This window comes from Crocodylus porosus, unplaced genomic scaffold, assembly GCF_001723895.1.
Source record: "Crocodylus porosus isolate Cpor-Errol unplaced genomic scaffold, CroPor_comp1, whole genome shotgun sequence".
NCBI classification, from domain to species: domain Eukaryota; kingdom Metazoa; phylum Chordata; order Crocodylia; family Crocodylidae; genus Crocodylus; species Crocodylus porosus.
Window position 1 is genome coordinate 19,790,947 of NW_017728928.1, and position 22,136 is coordinate 19,813,082.

The 22,136-nt window shown below is 42.2% G+C and overlaps 1 protein-coding gene across 1 annotated transcript in view; it reads right to left on the bottom strand.

Annotated features, from left to right (window-relative positions):
* Window positions 1-22,136, bottom strand: part of NTN1 (netrin 1) — a 229,993-nt gene that overhangs the window by 77,381 nt on the left and 130,476 nt on the right. Inside the window, exons 3-4 of the mRNA XM_019542766.1 lie at window positions 12,155-12,304; window positions 7,254-7,307 (exon numbers count right to left, since the gene is read on the bottom strand). Coding sequence (XP_019398311.1) covers window positions 7,254-7,307; window positions 12,155-12,304 — 204 coding nt within the window. The remainder of the gene's footprint in view (window positions 1-7,253; window positions 7,308-12,154; window positions 12,305-22,136) is intronic.

Genomic DNA, 22,136 nt, shown 5'->3' on the forward strand with positions numbered 1-22,136 from the left:
ACTAAATAAACCATAATTAGTGAGATCTATAGACTTGCAAGAGGCATGTGGATACAGCCATAGTGTAGTGTCATCATAGACATGAGTGAAGCAATCAAAAATAACACATGCTGTTGCTGTACTTGCAATGCATGGCCTCCAGGACCATGCATTGCAAAATACCTCAAAGTGCTTTCTAGTTGTTGTATACAAGGATCACTTCACTCATCAGAGAAGTACCGTGCTAATAGGTACTCTGAGTACTTACAGTGGGCCTTGCAGATTCCACGTGCTGTAAGAAGTGTTAATTACCAGTAGATTCATCATGGCTGGTACACCAATCTGGCTCCATGCCACATCTTTCTGTGGGAGGAGGAGAAAATGGTCTTTCCGCTGTCATCCTGTCTGGAGGGAGGGAAGCTTTAGCCTAAGCAGGGCATTGGCACAGACTGCTAAAGGGATTCACTGAGGCAGCACAACACCCGATCTCTCTGACCATGCCCCAGGCTCAGCCAGCACTCTCCACTGGTCTCCTGTGGGCTCCTAGAAGAGGTTGTCACCTCATGTCCTTCTCTGGTGATGCTTTTGTCTTTGTGGACCCCGTGCTCTGCTCGAAACTGATATAAGACAGAGGTGAATCTGTCCTAGTAAATATTTCATCCTCACATCATGTTGGCAAGCCATGCAGGTACCAATAACATTCCTCATTTAAGATATGGAGAAGCTGGGAAGGGAAGTGACTTGTCTAAAAGCCACACAGCAAGTCAGAGGCAGAGGTGGGAACAGAGCTCATGAGTTTGATTCCCAGCCCTGTGCTTTCTCCCTTGGGTGACACTGCCACAGCAGATAAGCTCAGGGTAGGCTGTGAAGTGTACTGTGTCCAATCAATATGGCAAGGGAAGATTAGGGTGGTCAAATAAAATCACTCTAGTTGGCATTTGTACAGGGCACTGCAACTGGCCCTTGATTTTACAAATAAAAGCTATTTTTCTCTGCTTTTCTTCTGACTCTGAAATCAAACCTCAGACTGGGGAGGTATGTCATCTACAAACACTGTTCATCTTGCAGACCCATGAAACAGAGTGGTTTGAAATTTATTGCACCAGAGAGCTGGGGAGGATGGGAAGGGGTCTTCTTTTTCCAGGCAGGGTGCAGTCTAAGTGACCACTGATTTGATCTGAGGAGAAAAGGCTGGTATCACTTCTGATCCTGGAAACTACAGGAGAAACTGAGGCAGGATTCACTTATATTGCTGGACCTCCATATGGGAACAGTCTGTTGCACCTACACAAATAACATTTTATAGTGTAAGTTTTGACCTACTTGAAATTGCTCGGTCTCTTGCCTGAGAGTAGCCCCTTGTTGGACTTCAAGGGGTTTCATAAATATCAATGTAAATTCAGAGTTAGTCCACAAAAGTCAGAGTAAAATTGGAGAACTATACAAAATACATCAGGGGGTTACACCTCACCCTTACACACTGACACTGTCACTGTGCTTTATGGTGGGAATCATTCCCATGACCAATGTTCTCTTAGGACTGGCATCCTGGTCCTAACCCACTCAGAACTGGCTATGAAAATCCATGTCTACATCTTTTAGGCTCCAGAGGATGTGTCTACACATTCATTAATGTGCCGTAGTTATGGTGCATTAAGTTTAATATTTGTATAACCAAGTACTAAATCAATGCACAGTAACCAGCATTACTGTGTGCATGCCTTTTAGTGATGCTACTGCACAGTCGGTTAATAATACTGTGTAGTAGCATATTAGCACTGTTTGTGCTGTGACGTGCTACTAAGCAGTATTACCAGGCTATGCACAGTTAGTGTCTCATGTAGATGTCCCTAGTCTGTCTGTATTTACTGGCAGGGCTGTGATAAAAACACAAGTGTTTTGATAAGGAATTTATCTCTCTCTAATCCCAGCAGTGCCTTGTGAATAGGCTGAGGGGCCCTTGAGGCATAACATAAAAGCCATAATGTTCCCTGGAGTTGGGAGAGACTGTTAACTTAATCTGAAAGTCACTGTTAAAATAAGACTCTGGTGAGCATCAAATTCAATATTCATCTGTCTGAATAACAAGGGTATGACCTGAATTCTTTTTTTTTTTACTGAGGTGCTTGAATCTGCCATGGTATTATTCAAAAAGCAACCTGCTCTTTCTCTTAATGGGGCTAATGGTAAATTTACAGTGATGTATACATCCAGGATTAGCCCCATCACTGCCCTCTGACAGATACGTTTGGGTCCCTCAGACCCAAACGTTTATTCCCTCACATTTTATGGCCAACTCAGGTGATCCCCACTGCATTCAGGAAGCGCTGTACTTTCTTTCTATCACTCTAGTGAAGCCTTCATGCGAAGCATGAGCAAAGGCTTGGGATTACTTTTCTCTTTTATTCTCTGATCTATATAATGCAATAGTATACAATTTTCTGGAGAATTTCCAGATTAACCCCTTAGATGCTGCTCTTCTTGGCACCCATTATATTACTGTTTTCCATTAACATGTCATGGAAGCCCTTAGGGTTTATGTTATATCCTATGCTGTACAGTCAGCAGCAGAGCAGTTGTGCTCTCCTTAGAAGTACTTGCTTCATGAAGTAACACCAGCCAGTGTGTTCTGTGTGAGCGTAGGCCATTAATTTGACAGCAGCATGGATGCTTTCCAACTGAAGCAGGTAGCTGCAGGTATGTTCTACCTGTAGGCTACTAAGACACATAGCCCAGTAGCTGGATTTTCCTAGGTTAATGGTTTTCAGCGTTTCTAAGATCAGAGAACCTTTTCATGTCACTTCTGCTTACCTACCTCCGTCCTAAAGACTGATGTGGAGCCAAGCACCCCAGCCTGGCAATGGCAGTGCATTGCCTCCTAGCTTGACTTGCAATCTCTTTGTAGACCCCCAATGACCTATTACAGATGATGATGATGATGATGAGCCCCTGGGTTCTATGGAACAAAGTTGGAAAAACACTGTCCTAGGCTGTGCAGCAGCTATCAGGCAGAAATGCATTCAACCTTTATATTGTAATAGTTTAAAAAGAATATGGGCTTTCACAAGTTCTACAAGTGGCCAGCTTTCTTCATTCTTTCACAGCATGATACTGGAAATAGGGAAAAATTCTGGAGCATTTGCTAGTATTTAGGAATAGAAGAACAAACAGATGCTTTCCATCTGGAGAACTTAAACAGTAAAAGCCATTTCTTTGTTGTCTCCATCCCTTTCTGAGGCTCACTTTTTCACTAGTGTTGAACTGCAGGATGATTCATCTATGGCCAAGCTTGAGTTGCTCCTTTTTTCTAAACCAGAATTGTCTGCAATGACTACCACAGTTATTGGTTAGAAAGCAAATAAACTGCAAATAGAAATGTCAATTTAAAATGCAATTCTTTTTTGTTCTGAATTCTACTTGATCACTGTTAGAAACCATGATCAGCCATGTGGCATTTCTGTTAGGAACATGTGACATTTCTAGTAAAAACATCCATACCCCAGGAAGGGAGCTATTCACTAAACTAAACATAGTTCTCTGACTTCATATTCACTGATAAGAAAGTCAGAGAACTGTGTTTAGTATTGGGCCTTTTGCCCAAGAACGGATGCTATCAAATTGGAGTGTGTTCATAACAGAGAAGCAAATATAATGAGAGGCTTAGAAATAAGCTTCTGGAGGAGATTTCAGATTGGAGAAGAAAATGGTGAGAAGTACATCATGATTTGCAAGAACACTTAAGGCAGAAAGAGGGAAATTTCCTAGGTAAAAGAGGATAAGACAAGAAAGATTTGACTAGAGTAAAAGAAAGAAAAGTTTATATTAATGTTTGTGAAATATGAACAAAAACCAAACATCCAATGTTTTCAAATGTCTGCATGCCTACCTCTGTCACTAATGCTTTATTTTTTCTTGTTGAAACACTTGTGAGACCTCATCTTATGTATGAAATCAACAGTCTTAAAATGATAGTAAGAGTCATCAAACTCACCTACTGTCAGTGGAAGCACGCATCAAAAATCTAAGTTTTGAGGGGTTTGGTTTGCATGTACTCCTTTTGTGGACAAATGAGTTTACTATTCAGTGGACAGTCTTTATAAGGCACACAATAGTATAAAACCTTCAGGCTGTCAGATACTGCTTAAACAGCAGTAGATAGAAATAGCAGTAGATTTCCCTTATTTAGGACAAGCTGAGGTTGAAGACAAGCTGAAACACAGTGTTGCTGCTACAGTGGATTTAGTGCTTTAGGAAGAACAGAGTTGGGGCTTAAGAGTCTGAGTGGACTTTAACTTTCCCTGACATTACAAACTACAGACCTTGTCCATTCACTTTCCAGGTTTCACTGTCCTGGGAAGAGTTACTAAGTATGCAGCAAATGTGACCAGCCTGAAAGTTCACTGGGTGAAAAGCCCTGCCATAGAACATAAAGAGAAATTCTGAGTTCAATTCAAGGTGACATCCATCACTTTTAGTACAAAATCCCTAATTTATGAATCCTCCCACATTGCTGAGACAAAAGTAAATAACCTCCATTTCTCAAGACCTGTACAGAGAGAGCACTGTTCAAACAGTGCAAGAATCTACAAGCATCCAAACATAATAAGCTACCATGTCCATTTTCCCAGGGGCCTCTTGCTTGCATTGCAGTCACCTGTTGAGATATGTTACAAAACATGGAAACTGTGTAGAACTCTCTGGAAAATAAATCTGTGATATGTGGCAACCTATTTTCATCTCATCCTCATGTCAATCAGGAATGCCTCCTGGGGAGCCATTGGAACTGATCTGGAATAAAGTTAGTGAAAGTGGTGGGAGACTCTAACAGAACCTATACAGCTTATAATATTTGTTTCCAGTTATAGGATAAAGGAGTATACGAGAGATTAAAAAAGAGGATTTTCATGTCAACAGCGGACTCTGGTCTTTTTAGAAAGATTTAGACTTATCCTAGTTGCGAGACATTGTATGGAGGCCTGAGAAATCTGGAAAACATTGCAAAAACCCCACAGATAACTAAAATGTTGGCAGTCATCATTACCAGGCCACATTTCACAGCCCCTTGAAGTCCATTGCAATGATGTGGCAAGAGTCCAGATATTCCTGCTCCAAAGCAGAGACTCCTATTATCTGAGCTAATGGTGACTCTCCCCTGGTTCTTTTTACTCCTGGAACGGTGATCTCTTTGAGCAGATTTTATTCTATCTAAAAAGCCAGTGGTATACGTGCACCTGTATGCATGTGCGTGCATGTGTGCATGCACCCACACCCACACACAGACGCACACGTGCATACTCACGTGCACACACATGCACACGTGCGCATGCATATGTAGGTCAGGGGATTATCCAAACCCTGTATCCCAGGCTAGGCTCAGCTAATCTGACAGTGGAGGGTGGGTCTTTTCTAACCTTGGCTGAGTTGAAGAAGGCCCTCTGTCATGGATATCAGTTCACTGGAGAGGAGAAGGTCTCCACCCTGCCTGTCCATGAATGTTTGGATCTTGTCACAACCTTGATTAAGCCACAAACTCACCAGATGCTGAGTTGGTTCAATCCCTTGAACCTCTGTGTTCTTAAACTTACCTTGGCCTAAATCAGCAACAACACTGTTTCTTTCTTGGTGTATTTCCTGCACATGGGGTTTCTGTCTGCTCCCCTGCCCTAGAAATGAAGCCCTGGGGCCCAGCTGCCCTAGGCTCCATGGACCTTTGCTGACCCCCCTCCCCCCCAGACTCCCAAGTAACCATACCATCTCCTAGGACTCCACTCTTATCGGCAATCTGGATTTATAGTGTAACACTTCCTCAGTACGTGATAGGTATTAAACACAACACCCAGAGACTGTGCACATAGTCCTAAAACAAGTTATTATTTACTTAGGTTTCACAGGAAAAAAGAATAAACATGCCATTATCCATTTCCATGCATCAGTTTCCTCACCTCTCTGGGGAGTTTCTTTGCCTTGGGGAAGAATTCTCCACGGAGTCGACAACTGCTTCCCTCTCCCCCAAATACACACCTTCATGACTTCTTCTGCAGCACAGACTCTCTCTCTCGGTGCCCAGGACAGCTTGGTTTGATCCTAGTTTGCTTCGCAGTTAAACACCAGGAACTCTTGCCAACCCACTATGAAAGCATGTTCCCTATTCCTGTTTCAAAGCTTTGGATGCATGTCCATGAGTCTTTTTCTGATTTACCCTGCCTTTGTGGCTATTAAAGGCTGGCAACAACATTTTAATTTCTTTGTTCTGTTTGGGGACTTTCAACACTCCAAACCTCCCTCCAGCTAAACTTGGGTGCTTCAGGTTTCAGGGATCCCGTTATCCTGAAGTGACCATTAAAATTGAAGCAATAACCATTATTCCTGGTCAATCTGTGCCTGATTCAAACTACATTTAGGCATTCTATGATGCAGTAATTTCCTAACATTAACCAGAGAATTCCTAAGCTGATCATCGATTCCCCAAATAATCCCTTCCATTTTCCATATTAGGGTTAGAAAAAGCCCAGTGCTATAGTCCTGCTGGAGAACAACTGAACTGGGACCCTGGCACTGTGAAGCAAGCAAAGACTTGTAAACACGGAAGTAAATCTTGATCTCCAATCCTTCGTTCATACTGATGTGACACATCAGTTGCAGGTACTGCACTAGGTATTTTCAAGTAGAAGGCCATATTTATGGGTGTATAAATACAGACCCTCAAAAAAGTCTCTTAGTTTTATCTGTCTGTTCACCTGGTGCAAAGCCCTAGAAAAGGCTACCTCTCTGAACATCTACACAGAGATTATGAAGACTGAGCAAAAATGTTCTGAGCTTTAACTGGTGTTAGCTTGTCCCAGTATACCTAACAAGACCAAAGGACTATGTGGAAATCCAACTCCAGCCCCCTCTACACCAAAATGGTTGTCAGTCTAGATGATTATCTTAAATGACACTTAAATGTTTAAACTGCAGCAAAGCAGATTTAGATTAAGTCTCAGGGAAAAAAACCCTGCTGTCAGATCGGTTGGACAGTGGAACAAGCTGCTCAGAGAAGTCGTGGAATCTCCTTCACTGGAGGATTTCAAGAAGCTGGAGAAACATATGGAATGGTTTGGGAATAATCTGTCCTAAATTTCCACAGGGGGTTACACCAGATGATCACTGAGGTCCTTTCCAGAACTATCATTTTAAGATTCCCCCCAAGCAATTGCTTCCTTGCCCCCCCTTTACAAAATCTGTTTTCCATGAATGCAGCCTGGGCTGGGTTAAAAAGAAAGAAGACAACATACCTGCAGGCTCTTCCGTGCTACTAGCTGCAGTGGTGGGTGGAGCAACAGGAATCTCTGTGCAGGGGGGAAAGAGAAAGATGAAAAAAATGAGGGAGAACATTGTATCACACTTCAGTGAGACGGGACTGTATGTCATGCATGCTTGGTTTTACTGACTACACCTATGTGGCTGTTGCTTTCACAGTTTTACGTATGTCAGAGTGAGGCAGTAAAATATTACATAGGAGAACCAAAAGTAATCTTATGGGATACAGAGGCTGCTGCTTGCATTGCCCAGGTGGATATAAAATAGGAGCTGAAAATTTGTCACAAGGATGGACTATAGATAAGGTACAGTAAATTGTCCCGACTTAAATTAGATGATTGAGTCTCAAGGCACATGGACAGCTCTTGTAATGAAATCTTCTGTTTAGAGCAAAGCTCTGACATTTCTGTACATTACTAGAAATCCATGTAGGAGAATACAGAATATCAGTTAAAATCTGTCACGTGACTATGAGAGCTAGATTTACTCAGAGGAGAATATAATACATATTAAGACTTAAAATCTGGCTATCCCTGAACTTGTGTGGCTGCTTTTGAAAAAAAGAAAAACCACACTATACACTGCTAATGTTTAGGTTCAGGGGTATATTTATGACACGGTCATTTCTGTTACTGTAACCTGTGCAGACATGTAACAATACCCTGAGTATATTGTTGTTTATCACACAGACTGGGCAATTACATAGATGGAAATCTCCAGGATTTGGGATGGTAAAATTATAGGCAATGGTAAATCAGAGAGTGATATCAGAAAGTTAAACATACTCCTGTGGGACAGGTGCAGAAATTTGGCTTAATCATGCTATACCTGCTCTCTCTGAATCTGTGACTTGGAAAGGATGCTTCATAGATATTGCCCTACATTAAAATTTTACAGTAGGCTGATTGGCATCTTTTAAGGATACAAATGTGGAACTATTTGAAAAAAAAGAGAGAACCATGAGGAGAACATATATATATATATAAATTATATAATTAAATATAATATATAATAATATGTATTATATAATACATATATAATAACATATATACATAATAATATATATATAAACAGATTTCTCCATATTAACAGTTTTGGCTTTATATATTCAGCACACATCTATTGTATTATATGAAAGTGTTTCAGAAAGTAATGGCAATTTTGAAATAAAACTGTTGTATATCCAATCTCTACATAGTCATAAACAATGGGTACATTTGACAATCAGTGTTCCCCACTGCTGTGCAGCTTCCCACTCACTGCATACACAATTTTTTATTTTGAAGTTGCCATTACTTTCTGAAACACCCTTGTTTCAACGATACTACCCTGCCAAAATTGTACTTGTCTACTTATAAGGGGTGTGTGAAGCAGGCCCTGTTCAATTCAGATTCGGCCCAAATCAGGGACAGTGATTTGATTGGTTTTGGATCACTGTCCCCAATTTGACTTGGCTGAATCCAAATTCTGAAGATTTGATGCTGATTTGGAGAATCAGCGATTCTGACATAGACACAGTTTTAAATGTTTTTTCTAAGTACCTTGAGGTACCAGCATGGCTTGTGAAGGCTGCGATGCTGGGGTGCATGGAGCATCCCACAGGAGTGTGGGGGGCCCTTCATGTGCTCAGTGGCAAACCCAGAAGTACTTCCTGTTGACTGCCAGGTCTGCTGGGGAGCGTCCTGGGCCCCACTCCCCTACACCACCCCAGCTCAGTGATCAGCCATAGGGGAACCCCAGGTGTCTCCTGTGCTCCCCGGGGGACCAGGAAGTGGACCGGAAGTGTTTCTGTTCCACTTTCGGGTCTGCTGCTAAGTGCGCTGGGGAGCCCCCACCCCCTTGCTCCTGTGGGACACTCCATGCACCCCAGCATCACAGCGTTCACGAGCCCCTCCTGCCTAGAGGTATGTCAAAATAACATTTAAAGCTGTGCCTATGTCCAAATTACTGAATCTTTCTGAATCTCTCTGATTCAACTCGAAGGGTTCCAATTAGATTTGGAGAGATTAAAGGGTCTCCTGATTCGATTCGGGTTCGGAGAATCAGCCACCGAATCAGGTCAAATCTCCACCGAGTCAAATCAGAGACCAAAGCTTTGCACAGCTCTATTACTTATGCTAGAAGTATTTTTTCTCATTACAATACTGTAAAGGTAGAGTGAGCAGGTATTGAGACTCAGTTGGCAAAATGTCATCATTTATTATATATGTGTGTATGTATAAAAATACTGGTCATTGCCTAGTGGAGCAGGACTTTATAAGCAGCCCTACGTTCTGAAAGTATTCAAAATGTAGTTCCCTCAAAATCTGGGTTCCTTAAAATATTTTACAATGGTAAAGAATCAGTAATAAGTTTTCAGTGGGATTAATCATGGAAGTGTTCAAAAGTCTTTCAGATCCAAAATTCTTGCTGTCCCTGTCACAGGAGAGTGCCTTCATGTTCTTTAAATTAAAAGAAGTATTTACAGTCAGACATCCAGACACTAGCTGGAAGCCTACTATTCTTTTAGTCTGGCACTGAAACAGATTGACTTCTTAGCAGGCTGATTCTGTGAGCAGGAATATGATCCATGCAGTGCTGAACCTATGCCTGTATGATCATGCTGAAATTCTGTGTCTGTCTGTATTGAGTGCCACGAACCGTAGGGCAAGTGATGCAAGGAGCTACTTACCGTCTGATTTACCATGGCAGTCTGCATTGTTAGCGATAAACCTTTGTGCATACTTGTTGCAAAGCAACTGGAATGTCATGATTATGCCATCTTGGGAAACAAGCATCTGGTTATAGCTTTTACCGCACCATTGCATCACGAGGAAGAATTAATCTCAAGTGAACAAAATCCACCGTGGAATGCATGTTTTATTCAGTAACAAACAGTAGAAAGGGGGCATCTCCCCATATTTAAAAAGTCATCATCTCAAAAGGACATTGGGAATGGACAGTGCTGAAATAGACTGGGTCCTGGACAAAGACTTGATTCTTTCAACCTTCATCTTTCTTTCTTTTTCTTTACACCAGGAAGTTAGCACAGACCAGAAAGTCTACTTCTACTGCAATGGTAGCCCCACTGCTTTCTCCAACTGCTGTACTTTTATTGTTTTATTTGGTTTTGCTTCTTACAGCCATGATTTTGTCATCTGGTTTTTTTAAGGGAGGTAGAGAGAGAGTAAATTGACAACCTATATCATGTGAAGGCACAAAACTATTCAGCGGCAGCAAAGACAACAGGCAGCAGAGGGAACTGTTCATTTAAGGAGATTTAGCATTTCACAAAGACACAGAATGGGACATGGCTACTGGTGCAGATGTTTTCGATCTGCCCTGGGCTGGTTTATATAGGGATATAAAAAGAGGGCACACAGTTTTAGAAAGGAAGGCATTGTGACAAGAAATATTGGAAGCTGCAACCTAGTGTGCTTTGCTGCTGCTGTCTTAAACAGTATTTAAAACCCAAACTAATGTTAAAAGATAAACAAAAAAGTAAAATGTCCCATATCTCTGGCTAGATTGTGTGAGTGGAAGGTCCCATTTAACCATTTGGGTGGGCATACCTGAGGATCTTTTCAATATATGATGACAGCAACTGATAATAATGAACCCAGGTAATTAGCTGGTTTCAACTGAAGAACCTTGACAATACAAAGCAACGTAGTCTGGAAGAAGTGAAAAACATCATAGCAATTTACCATAGCAAGCAGGACTAAGATAGCATTGCAAAGGAAATATATATCCAGGTCTCCCTATGAGCTAGGGAAAGGTCTTCAAAGCAAAATGAATCATTTAAACTACTCAGTCTTTAGATGAAATAGGTTTTAGATGACACTCACATAACCTAGCCAGGCTAGCAAATGAGATGCATGTAAAATGTATATGTAGTAGGCATACAGACACCTATTACATGCAGTCTAGTTAAAATTTCACAAATGTATTTTCAGTTGAGCACTACTAATGGAACATATGAGTGTTAGTAATCACTCAACCTGGTATAATCTCAGGATGATGTTACAAGTCATCTTTAAACCATTCTAAAACTGCTGGTGGTGTTCAAGTTAGAACAGGTTCAGAGCAGCTGCAGGTTAAGGCTTAATGCAACCTGACCTGAAAAATTTTGACTTCTACTAGAGAGCCCTGGTGAGCAGGGGCATGGCCAGGAGCCAGGACTCTATCCCTCCTCTGGGAGCAGATCCCAGGGGTTAAGCACACTGAGAGTGTGGCGCTTGGGAAAGCATGCCTTTCTGGGCTCCATGTTCTCACCACATGCAGTGCTAGGAAGCCCCTTCCTGGTTACCTCCCCAAAAATGTGAAAGGCTGGAGAGAGAGGCTGTACCCCACTTCACCTCCATTTCTCTTGGGTAGGGGAATGCTGCCCAGATGTAGGGCAAAGGCTTAGCCCTCTGAGTGGAGGTCCACATGCCTGGCACCTGCATGAGGAGTCAGCGGTGTGTGCCATGTGGGCTGGGATCATGCCCACTGAGGGCAGGTGGGGTGTTGGCTTGGGGCCAGTACAACCCCATGGGCAATAGAGCTTGGGAGGGTGGAAAGTTTGTCAGGGGTAAAGGGACTGGGAGCTGTGCATCATGGGATGCTGGGTGACTACAAATTAGTCACTTTATCTCCATGGAGTAGACTAAAAATATCCTAGCTCAAGCTAGGTAGAACGCTTCAGAGATAACCCTTGCCCAAACTAGTGTAACTTTAAGATACTTAGAGGCTATCTAGCACAGCTTACCACCATTTAATCCATGGATGCTCCTGTTTTAAGTGCCTTTGGAATGGTTTAAAGGTAGCCTGTAACATTACCCTTAGTAGCTGAGGTTGATTTTTTTATGGGTTAATTCCACTATAGTACAGACTTCAAAAAGAGTGGTCCACATACTTATGCAGGGGGCAATGGGAGATCGGCTTTGCTGGTAGCCTTTGGCACATCGATTGCACGTGATGCCAGTCACACCATCTTTACAGGGACATTGACCTGTGGTTTGATTACAGGTTTGGCCAGCTGCACCCACGGGATGGCAATCACATTCTGTGGGGGGAACACACAACAAGAGGTCAGAGGTGGAGAAAGGGGAGGGAGGAAAGAATGTACAACGTCAGTTGGCAATAGCACCCCCTATACTAGTCAAGGGCTTGATGCCAGATGTGCAGGGACAAGGTAGAAGCAGCTGTGTCTGCAACAGGGTTTCACCTTCTCAGCAATCAGCCCAATCCAACACTTGTGCAGTAGTAGAGCCAGCAAACACATCAATCTGAAACAAAGACAGCAATTTACAGCAGTGGATTTCAATAGCTGTTGCTCTGTTTGGCAAATCAGTAATCCAGTTGCTGAGAAAGCGTCTAAAATAATTGCATATTTTTAAGACAAACATACTCCTTTGTTGTGGTAAACTGAGCAGAGGCGTTTTAGCATAAAACTTCTTTGCCTCCCAACCTGAGCAGACTGGGTAGACCTGGGTTCTCGAAATGCTGCTGGGAGGATGCTGCTGGGAGGATATCCATCTTCTGATGCTGCAGTTCTGAATTCCAGAAGAGTAAGAGACTGGTTCCATAGTTAGAGCAACAGGACAGGGTAAGGCAGAGAAAGGTAGCAATACAGGAATCCAGTGTCAGCTCTGTGAGCACACACTACAAAGTCATGATAGACATGCTACTGGCCAGTGTCAATGTTATAAAGGAAGTGGGCAAATTCAGGGTGTACTTGGACACCCACTTGTTGTGAGGACCCGTATGTGGAATTAATTTGGTTTCAGAAACAACAATTTATTTCATGTTTCATATAAGAACCTCCTGTTAGTACTTTCCCTTTAGCTCATCCCCAGCAGCTGATACTGCAGGTGTAGGAGGGAAATACCCTTATCCGTCGCATGCAGCTGTAAGTACCTGTTGGTACATCCTGCTGTTCCATTCCAGCTGGATGGAGGTTTAAGTGCAGATTAGGGAGATGTGAAGGGCTTGAAAAGGGATGTAAATGCTGCACTTGAAAACACTCAAACCTAATTTCCAGCAACGTATCTTATTTTTGCAGCTGTTCGTAAAAAGCAACAGAGACTGTTACTATCACAGCTCTTTGTGATTACAGTCTCAGAGAGTTATTAATGTCCCTGCTTTCAAAATGTTGCACATTTTGGGTCAGGTTGTGACCTGCTCCTACCCAGATACGCAATGGGAATGAAGATGTAATGAGCCTTCCTTTGTTCCTCTAGCATTCTCATATAAGAGCTGGCCATTTGGGACCATTTTGTGGCTGGCAGGACTCTATCACACAGTCATGGAGAGAGCAGGTCTCCTGCTACACTCTGTTCTTTCATATGCACTGTGACTCCCCTTTCTTATGTTCTGTAACCACTCCAAGCATGGTGCTTCTCTCCATTGCCCTAGCCAGTTTAGCATTAAATTGCTCATTTTACTTCGCAAACTGACAGCCCTTGTACTCAGTACTACCTTCATGCTTATTTCTGAAGCTCAGTGTGGTACATAACCTCTAATGCATGGGTGTCAAAGATATGGCCCATGGGCCATATCCAGCCCACAGTGCCCTATCATTCAGCCCCCAGTGCTTTCTGTGGGTCTTGGAGTTGATTCATAGGTAGCATATGGGGCATATCAGATGGCCCCACGTGCTGCACATAGTGCCTACTTTGAGGCCGCACCACATACAGCACCTACTCTAGTATGTCAGCACTTTGCTGGATCCAGTGGCAGGTCCCAGAGTGGCTGCCCCATGCAGCGCAGCCCCAGAGCAGTGGAGTGGCTGCCATGTACAGTGCAGCCCCAGAGTGGTTGCCACATGTGGCACACGTGGCTCCAGAGAAGTTTTCACTGATGATTTGTCCAGTGGATCTCCCTAGTGTCATGGCAAGTGCTAGGGTTTCTGACATTGTCCAGGGGAGCAACTCCATAGCCTGTTAACTCACACAGTCAGGAAGTTAGTCCTGGGATAAGTCAGGACATTTTGACAGACAATCAAAAAGCCTGAAACTGAATCATCCAATCTTCACAGGTTAATTTAAAATGCATAGATTGAACAACCAAGCAAGTGAACAGACATTCACTTTTGATTCAGGAAATGCAGCCACATGCCTGCAATAGTTCATGCCAGAAGCTGCGGGTCCTAAAGCACAACTCCCTGCTTGGCTGGAACAGACAGCTTGGGGCAAGACTAGCCTGCCCACTGAGGCAAAGCACCCTGGGATACAAGAGGACTGTGAGTTAATTTGAATCTGGAGGAGATCAGGGACAGAAGTTCAATAAATCAATTTAACCTAAATCAGTTAAGTTTTATATTACATCCATCCAGTTTATCTTAAACTAGTTTCAGTCATTTTGAAAGCCATTTAAGTGCACTGAACTTCTGTTGTGTTACTGATTTGAACCAGTTTCTGATCACTTATACTGGTTTCTGTGTAATTTCTGTCCCTAGCCCTGGAGTCCAGCCTAAAACTTCCTTTTCTCAGTTTCATCCTATTTCCAACCAATGTCTGTTTCATCTATTTGTAGTATAAATGTTGGACTCTAGCTATATATCTGCACGATATGCAGCACAATGAGTACCTGATCTTTTCCTGGTGGCTCCAGAGGACCCAACCAAAAAGTAGACAATTCTACTACCATTATTATAATTCCTAGCTAAAATCGTCATGTCTCTGTAATGAATTTTCATTCCTCCCTCTTATTCAAACCTCCTTGGCCAGTGGATTGCCATCAAGACTTCATACCCTGTCTCTCCAGTCCAGTTATCTCTTCACCAGACCCTAACAGGATTTCCCAAGAGTGTCCTGAACATAAGTGTATAGAGAACCCTGCCCTTGGATCTCTTTTGGGGCAGCAAGTTACACCAGCAGCCTGAGCAGCCTGGAAAGCCATGGCACGAAGACAAAAGCAGAACTGGTCCTCTTTACTCCGATTGCCCCACTTTATGCATCCACACTTTTGCAAGATACTAAACTGCTTCTCTCCACTTGTATAACAGCCAAGGGAGTTATTTTGTCTTGAAGTTGATGGGATCACAGAATAAGGCACAGAGCTGCTTTGCAGATATGGGCTGCTTCAGTCTCTCTTGGTTTTCTTACGAGAACCTCTTGTCCTCCCTCTGGCTTCTCTTTCCCCCTTCACACTTCCACTTCGCAGCTCCTCGTTTCTCCCTCAAGTCCCCCATGCCTCGGCTCCCCATTTGCTTCCCTTTTTTCCTTGTCACAGTCCCTCTGCCCTCTCCTTGGGACCTAGCATTGACCTCACATTCCCCTTGCCTCTTCTCTCTTTCTCCCACATTCCTTTTATCTTTCTCCAGTTTCTCTGGTTTCCATGTTCTTCCACTTTCAGTTTCCTGCAGTTAACTTCTCCCCTGAATTGGAATAAGGGCAACTGGGGTAGGGAAGCCACCTTGTCTCTGCTGCCAGCTGCCCACAGAGCCATTTCTGAGCAGTCTTCCAGCTGGTGAGGGTCCCCACAGGACAGTGATGGAGGATAGATAAGAATAAAGGTAAGGCTGTGTACTACAGTCCTCCATTCTTCCAAAAGCCTTTTCTTCACTTGGGAAATTAAGGGAAGGAGGCACAGTGCTTCCTTCTGTGTGAAAGCTGGGATATAAGACAATGCCCCTTCTCATTTTTTCTCAAGTCCATAGGAAAACAAAATCATCATTTGGAAGATGTGTGTTAGGATGACAGAGGAGATCTCTCCTGAAGGTATCTGCTTTCAGTAATGTTGGTTAGAAAATATTTATTGTTATTGTTGTATGTTTTTTCTTTTCCTGAAGGAGATACACATTTTCCACTGAAAAATCTCAAAAGTATGTTTTGGGGGGGGGGGGTTGTTTGTTTTGTTTTGGTTTGGTTTGGTTTGGTTTGGTTTGGAAAAGTTTTTGGTTTGAAGCTTTTTCCTTTCCTCCCACTGGAAGCCTGATCCTGGATATCTTCAGAAAGTATTTCATAGTTTCGTAGTTGTTAGGGGCTAGAAGGGACCTTACAGATCATTGGATCCAGGCCCCTACAAGAACTTTTCTCCTGGGCAGGCTTTTAGTAGGAGGGACTAATTTGGGGGGCACTGTTTGGGGAATTTGTTGTTTATTACATATTATTCTTTTTTAATATTTGGTTTTTTTATAATTTATCTTAGGTTTTATTATAAGCCTCCCTAAGCCTTTTCTGGGGAGGGCAGAAAATAAATCTAATACATAAATAAAACAGAAAATGCCCTATATTGCTGTCCCCAGTGCTGTTTGTTTTGGACATGAGCCTGTCCTGCATGCATAAGTGGGAACTGTCTAACCTGTAGAGTGATGCATTGTGCATATAGCACTGTGTTTACAATTCAGAGAAAGACAGCTTCAAGCCCTTTCTAAATGAAGGTGGCCTAGAAACCAGGCCTTTGGCTTCATGAGTGAGTACCCTAACCCCTAGGATTTGAAGCTAAACCATGGAGGATCCTCTCCTCCTCCAGAGGCTAACACCCGCTTGTGATGGGTTTTTGGCTGGCTGTGTTTTGGGGACTGAGATAAAGACATGCATCCAGAATGGGTGCACATATGCAGTTATGCACCTGCCTGGCCAGTGTATAGCTAAATGTGCATGCTCAGTGTACTTGTGCAAGCTTACACAGACACAGTGTAGCGGAAATAGAATAGCAAACTGTGTGTAAGTGGCAAGAATATCTTGTACATGGCCACTTTAGACACACAGGAAAAATAAAATTCTGCCCCATATAAATAAATGGGAACATCACCTCCCTTTCACACTACAATACCTTTGCACATCAAGCTCAACATTGCCCTGGATATTTTTACAGACATATCAAGTATAATTTAACTTGCTGCTTGCTTTAGATCCTACTCTGTGCAGCAATGGAGAAAAAGGTGTTCTCCCCCTTATTTATGACAGCTTCTATCTTTTCCTCCTGAGGCTCTCAGCATTGTTAGACATTATTATACTTTGCTTATGCAAATTTTATATAAGAAAGGTCACTATCAATGGCTCCATTTAGTCTAACCCTTCCTTAAGGCAGAATCATCCATGTCTAAACCATCTCACTTAACTGTTTTTCTAATCTGTTCTTAAACACTTTCAAGGATGGAGATGCCATAACCTCTCTAGATAATCAGGTCTAGTGCTAAACCACTCTCAGTAAGAAAATTCTTCCTGATATCTAAACTAAATTTCCCTTGCAATTTTGGACAGTTACTTCGTGTCCTATCCCATAGTCAGAGAACAGTCTATCATGATCTTCTTTATAAGCATTCTTCATAGATTTGAAGACTGTTATCAAATCCTCCATCAATCTTCTCTTTTCAGACGAAATAATCACAGTTCTTCTAACCTTTCCATTTAAGTCATGTTTTCTAGACACAGGAGGTGACAGTACCTCTTTACTTGGCACTAGTTAGGCCTCCTCAAGAGTATTTTGTGCAGTTTGGGACTCCACATTTTAAAAAGGATGTAGAGAAGAGGGCCCAGAGGCAGTTGACAAAAATAATAAACGGCTTGGAAGGAAAACTGTATGAAGAGCAGTTGAAAGAAATACTTATATTCAACTTGCAGAAAAGACAAGAGGGGATATGATAGCAGTTTTGAAATATCTGAAGAGCTGCCATAAATAAGGGGGAGAACACCTTTTTCTCCGTTGCTGCACAGAGTAGGATCTATAGCAAAACTGGAATTTGCAGCAAAGTAGGTTTATATTGGAGAGCAGGAAAAACTTCTTCATTGTTAGAACAGTGAGGCACTGGATTGACTCTGAGGGAAGTTGAGGAATCTCCATCCTAGGGAATTTTTCAAGAAGAGATTGGACAAACATCAGGCAGGGATGATTTAGGAATAGCTGTGCCTGAAGTGCTCCGTTGGAAGCCGCTTCCTCCCTTCTCACTCCCCAGATTACCAAGAAATCAAGAGAAGAGCTGTGCAGTCCAGAGCAGATGGATATTACAGAGAACCATGGTCAGCAGTAGAAAAAGGAAGCGGCTCCACACTTGGCTAACAAACTGAACAATTCATAAATGTCAAAGGATAAATGGAAATGCTATCTTATACTGCACATAACTAACATGTAGAACTCATGGCTGAAAAATACTGTAGCAAAGGCCCAGCGGCAGTCCCTTGAATGAGAATTTCTGTACTGTAGTTACATTTGCTAGGATTAAAATATATATGGGACATAAACACTCCTGTTTTAGGACACAAACCAACTACTGACTGACTGCAATGAGGAACACTCGAGTCTTGCTGTCGAGGAAATATGGGAGAAACGTGGGGATTTTTTGGCTACATTTTAATTTTAGTTGAGAAAGATACCTTTTTTCAAGGCCCTTCTTCAGGTCTGGAAAAGAAGAAAGTTCCCTGAAGTCATGCTATTGTCTGTTGTGGGATTTTATATCTTCCTCTGAAGCACCCAGTGCTAGCCACCCCTGCATGCAGGGTTCTGGATTTTGACAAGCCATTTGTCTGTTTGAGTATAGGAACTGTTCTGCTTTTATGCTTTATCTGAGATTAAGGTAGAGTTTTCAAGTTTTTGAATAAAAAAATCAGGACTGTGAATAAGAGTATGAGAGAGAGAAATTCTCTTAGGAAGTGTTAGAACTTGTTAGGATTTGTCTGGCTCATGGCAGGTGACCAAATGGCCATGACAAAAATGCAAATATTTTTCCATCCTTGAATTTTCATCACGGGTATTCTCAGCCACTAATCTCCACACATGCATGTGTTGAAAGATAAACAGGAGGACAAATCTCCAGGATTATCTCTTGTTGAGTTTGACATTTCTGAGAAGGTATCCAGTTCTCCCGGGGCTAGGAGACTGAAAGGACTTTCAATTTTTGAGAATCACCATTTTCCTGCTTAAGAGAATGCTCTGAGAATGATACAAAGTCAGCTTCATGGGATAAAAAAGCTTGATTGCACAGTACAGTTTGGCTTTCTTCATTACATCATATCTGAAATGATAACATCCTGACTTTCAGACCTTCTAGATATAAAACCCTAGAGTCTGAAAGATGTGCATTGTGTTTTACAGTGGAAAATAAAATCTCAATGAAAATGTTGAATTAAGCTTTGAAAAGTATATATTCAGTTGCAGAAATCTGTTTAAAATAACAATTCAGGAAGTTATCTCTGTTCAGGAAACCATGCTCGTCTGTGCTTAATTCATGCCCTTTTGCAGCCCACATGGATTAAAGGCATGCTAACAGTTAAGCATATTCTTAATTTCTTTTCTGGAATCAGCTCCATTGTGTGCTCCCCTTCTCAGTCTGCCATTCATATGGAATCTGGAAGTAATGAGGATCAGAACACTTTGACAAAATAGTTTTTCATTAAAAAATGCAGTTTTGTTTAAATCAAACTTTGAATGGGGACATGTTTATAATAAATGAATAATGTTGGCTTTTTCCTTTTTTCTGAAACTGTTAAAGCATTTAATTTGACTTTAATATTAAATTTATACATATATTTAATATTGTGTAATATGTAATGCTTATGTGAGACGTTTCAACATTATCTAAGGAAATATTTCAATAGTTCCCAAACGAAATTTGTCAGAATTTTTCGAGAAATTTCAGAAATTTAGCTTTTCCCTCCATCTTGGAACAGAAGTAAATTTCATTATGTCTGACCTTCCTGCACAATATCAATTTTAGTTTCCAACCTGAAATGACAGTAGCTTTCCTGAGACAGTGAGCCAAATTCCTCTGGAACACTGTGTTCAGTACCTCGTGCACCAGTAAACACTGATTCTGCGGAGCCTGTCTATCTTGGGATAAAAGATGCACAAAACCATTTGAAATCTGTATTATTTCTACCTAAACCTATAACTGGGAGTGGGGAGGGAGAGGGGAGGGCGTTCATCTGAAATTTGACTGTAGCCTCAAAACTTTGCCCCTTGCTTTCCAGAAGATGTAAAACCTTGGAAACTTTTTGGCAGATGTGAAGCAACACCTGAAAACAGGAAGGGCCAAATCTTATTTACCTTCATGCAACTAAGTGGCACTTATGCAGATATTGGATTCCATTTCTTGAAGTGGGGAAGGAGGGCAGCACGAGCATTTTATATTCTAGTTGTTATGGCATTTGCCCAGGAAGCAGAAGATCCAGATTCTAGTTCCTCTTCATCCAGGGATGATTTGAACCTGGATCTCCTACTTCTGAGCAAAGTGTTCTATATGGGTTACACATTAGCCAGCTCATTCTGGTCTAACCCTCTTGAAGCTGGACCGCTGGGCAATCAGGAAGGGAAGATATGTGGGGCCAGGAAGAAGCAAACAAAGAGGGAGACTGTAAGTCAATAAGATGGACTGGACACTGCTTTGGAAAGAAACCGGCCCTGACTTCTGCTCCCAGTAAGGAAGAAATTATCTTGCTATTCTTTACGCATCTTATCCAATAACTATTAAATACAAGGTGCATAGAAACTATGAGGGACAGAAACAAGTGCTAGGACCTGCTCTCTTTGAAGGTGCTAACACACACTCCTTCCTGGTGAGTAATGCAACCTCAACCCCCCCAGGTGTCCTACTTGGGCAGATCCCCTAACCACCAAGCTACTAGCCTAAAAGGTGAGAGGGTCTGCCACTCCTGCCCTGTCAAAAAGTCACTATTTGCAACTTTCCTCCTGCTACATCTTCAGGAACTTCCATGGAGTTGTGCATGCACCTAGGCATTCCTCTTCTTCCCAGAGCCTTCAAAGACATAATACATCCTTCTGAGCATATTCAAATGGGTACTGCAGGAAGCCATGCTTCCACAAAGGCAAATGAAAGCCAAACTGCACAAAAGTGGCAAAAATTGCATTTACACAGCTACGTAAGTGCCACTTATGCATATAAATGAGAAATGCCACTTGATTTGGAGATTTGTCAGGAAAATGTTACCCTAATCTGGTGTAGATAGTTTCAGTTTGAGAACTAGACACATGTGGGCTGCTGCTGGGAGGGGAGATTTACACCACTTGATTATATGCTTGCTCCTAATGGGCGATTTATTGCTGGGGAAGCAGATAGCTCTTCCTTCAGAGTTTCCCGCAGAGGCAGCACATGGACGTTGTGGTACGAACTGTGGAAAGTGAATGCTCATGGAAATGTGCGCGTCTTAACACCCCTCGGTGATCTTAGACATTTTTCTTTCCAACCAGAACTGCTACCTGGAAAAGGAACTTGCAGCAGAAGTCATGCGACCTCGCTGTGTTCATTCTGAAACCTAGCAGTGACTTTCTATACTGTACTGATGTGGTTAACTACCAGCTCGCTGTTGATCACTTCAGAAGAAATGTTGAGTGTTGTGAGCAGAATTTACTGTTGTTTTCTTCATGTTTACGTCGTATCCCCTGCATTTGTCTGTGCATCCTTCAGTACTTAAGAGATCCAGAGGTTTCCAGCTGGCAAAACTAATACATTTTCTGATCAGGTACAGGCAAATAACTCCTTTCCATTTCCAAGTGCACCTGCTAGTGTGCTGCTCCTCAGCGTCCTCTCTAATTTCCTGTTTATGAAACAGGAACTCAGGGAATCCAGTGGTTTTAGCAGCAGCATCAGTGGCTTTTTAGCTAATTATTTCTAACTTCACAGCTCACTTCTTATACCAGACAGGCTTAACAATGCCTCCATTAAGCAACAAGTTGGATTAACCCAGAAAGGGCTTTGAGCAACTGTAATTAAGTCCAGCCTTTGCAGATGCAAACAATGGAATAATTATAGGACTTTGAAACAAACCCCACCCCCAAGAGCCTGTAACTTCTCGTCCTTATATTGGACTGCCCGCAGCTGATAATCTATAACTAGCGATCACTGTATTACTGATGCATTAATAATGTAAAGCTTAGAAAAATTCTCACTGATGCTAAACTTAAAGCATTTGGGTTTTACTAATGCTATTATGCAG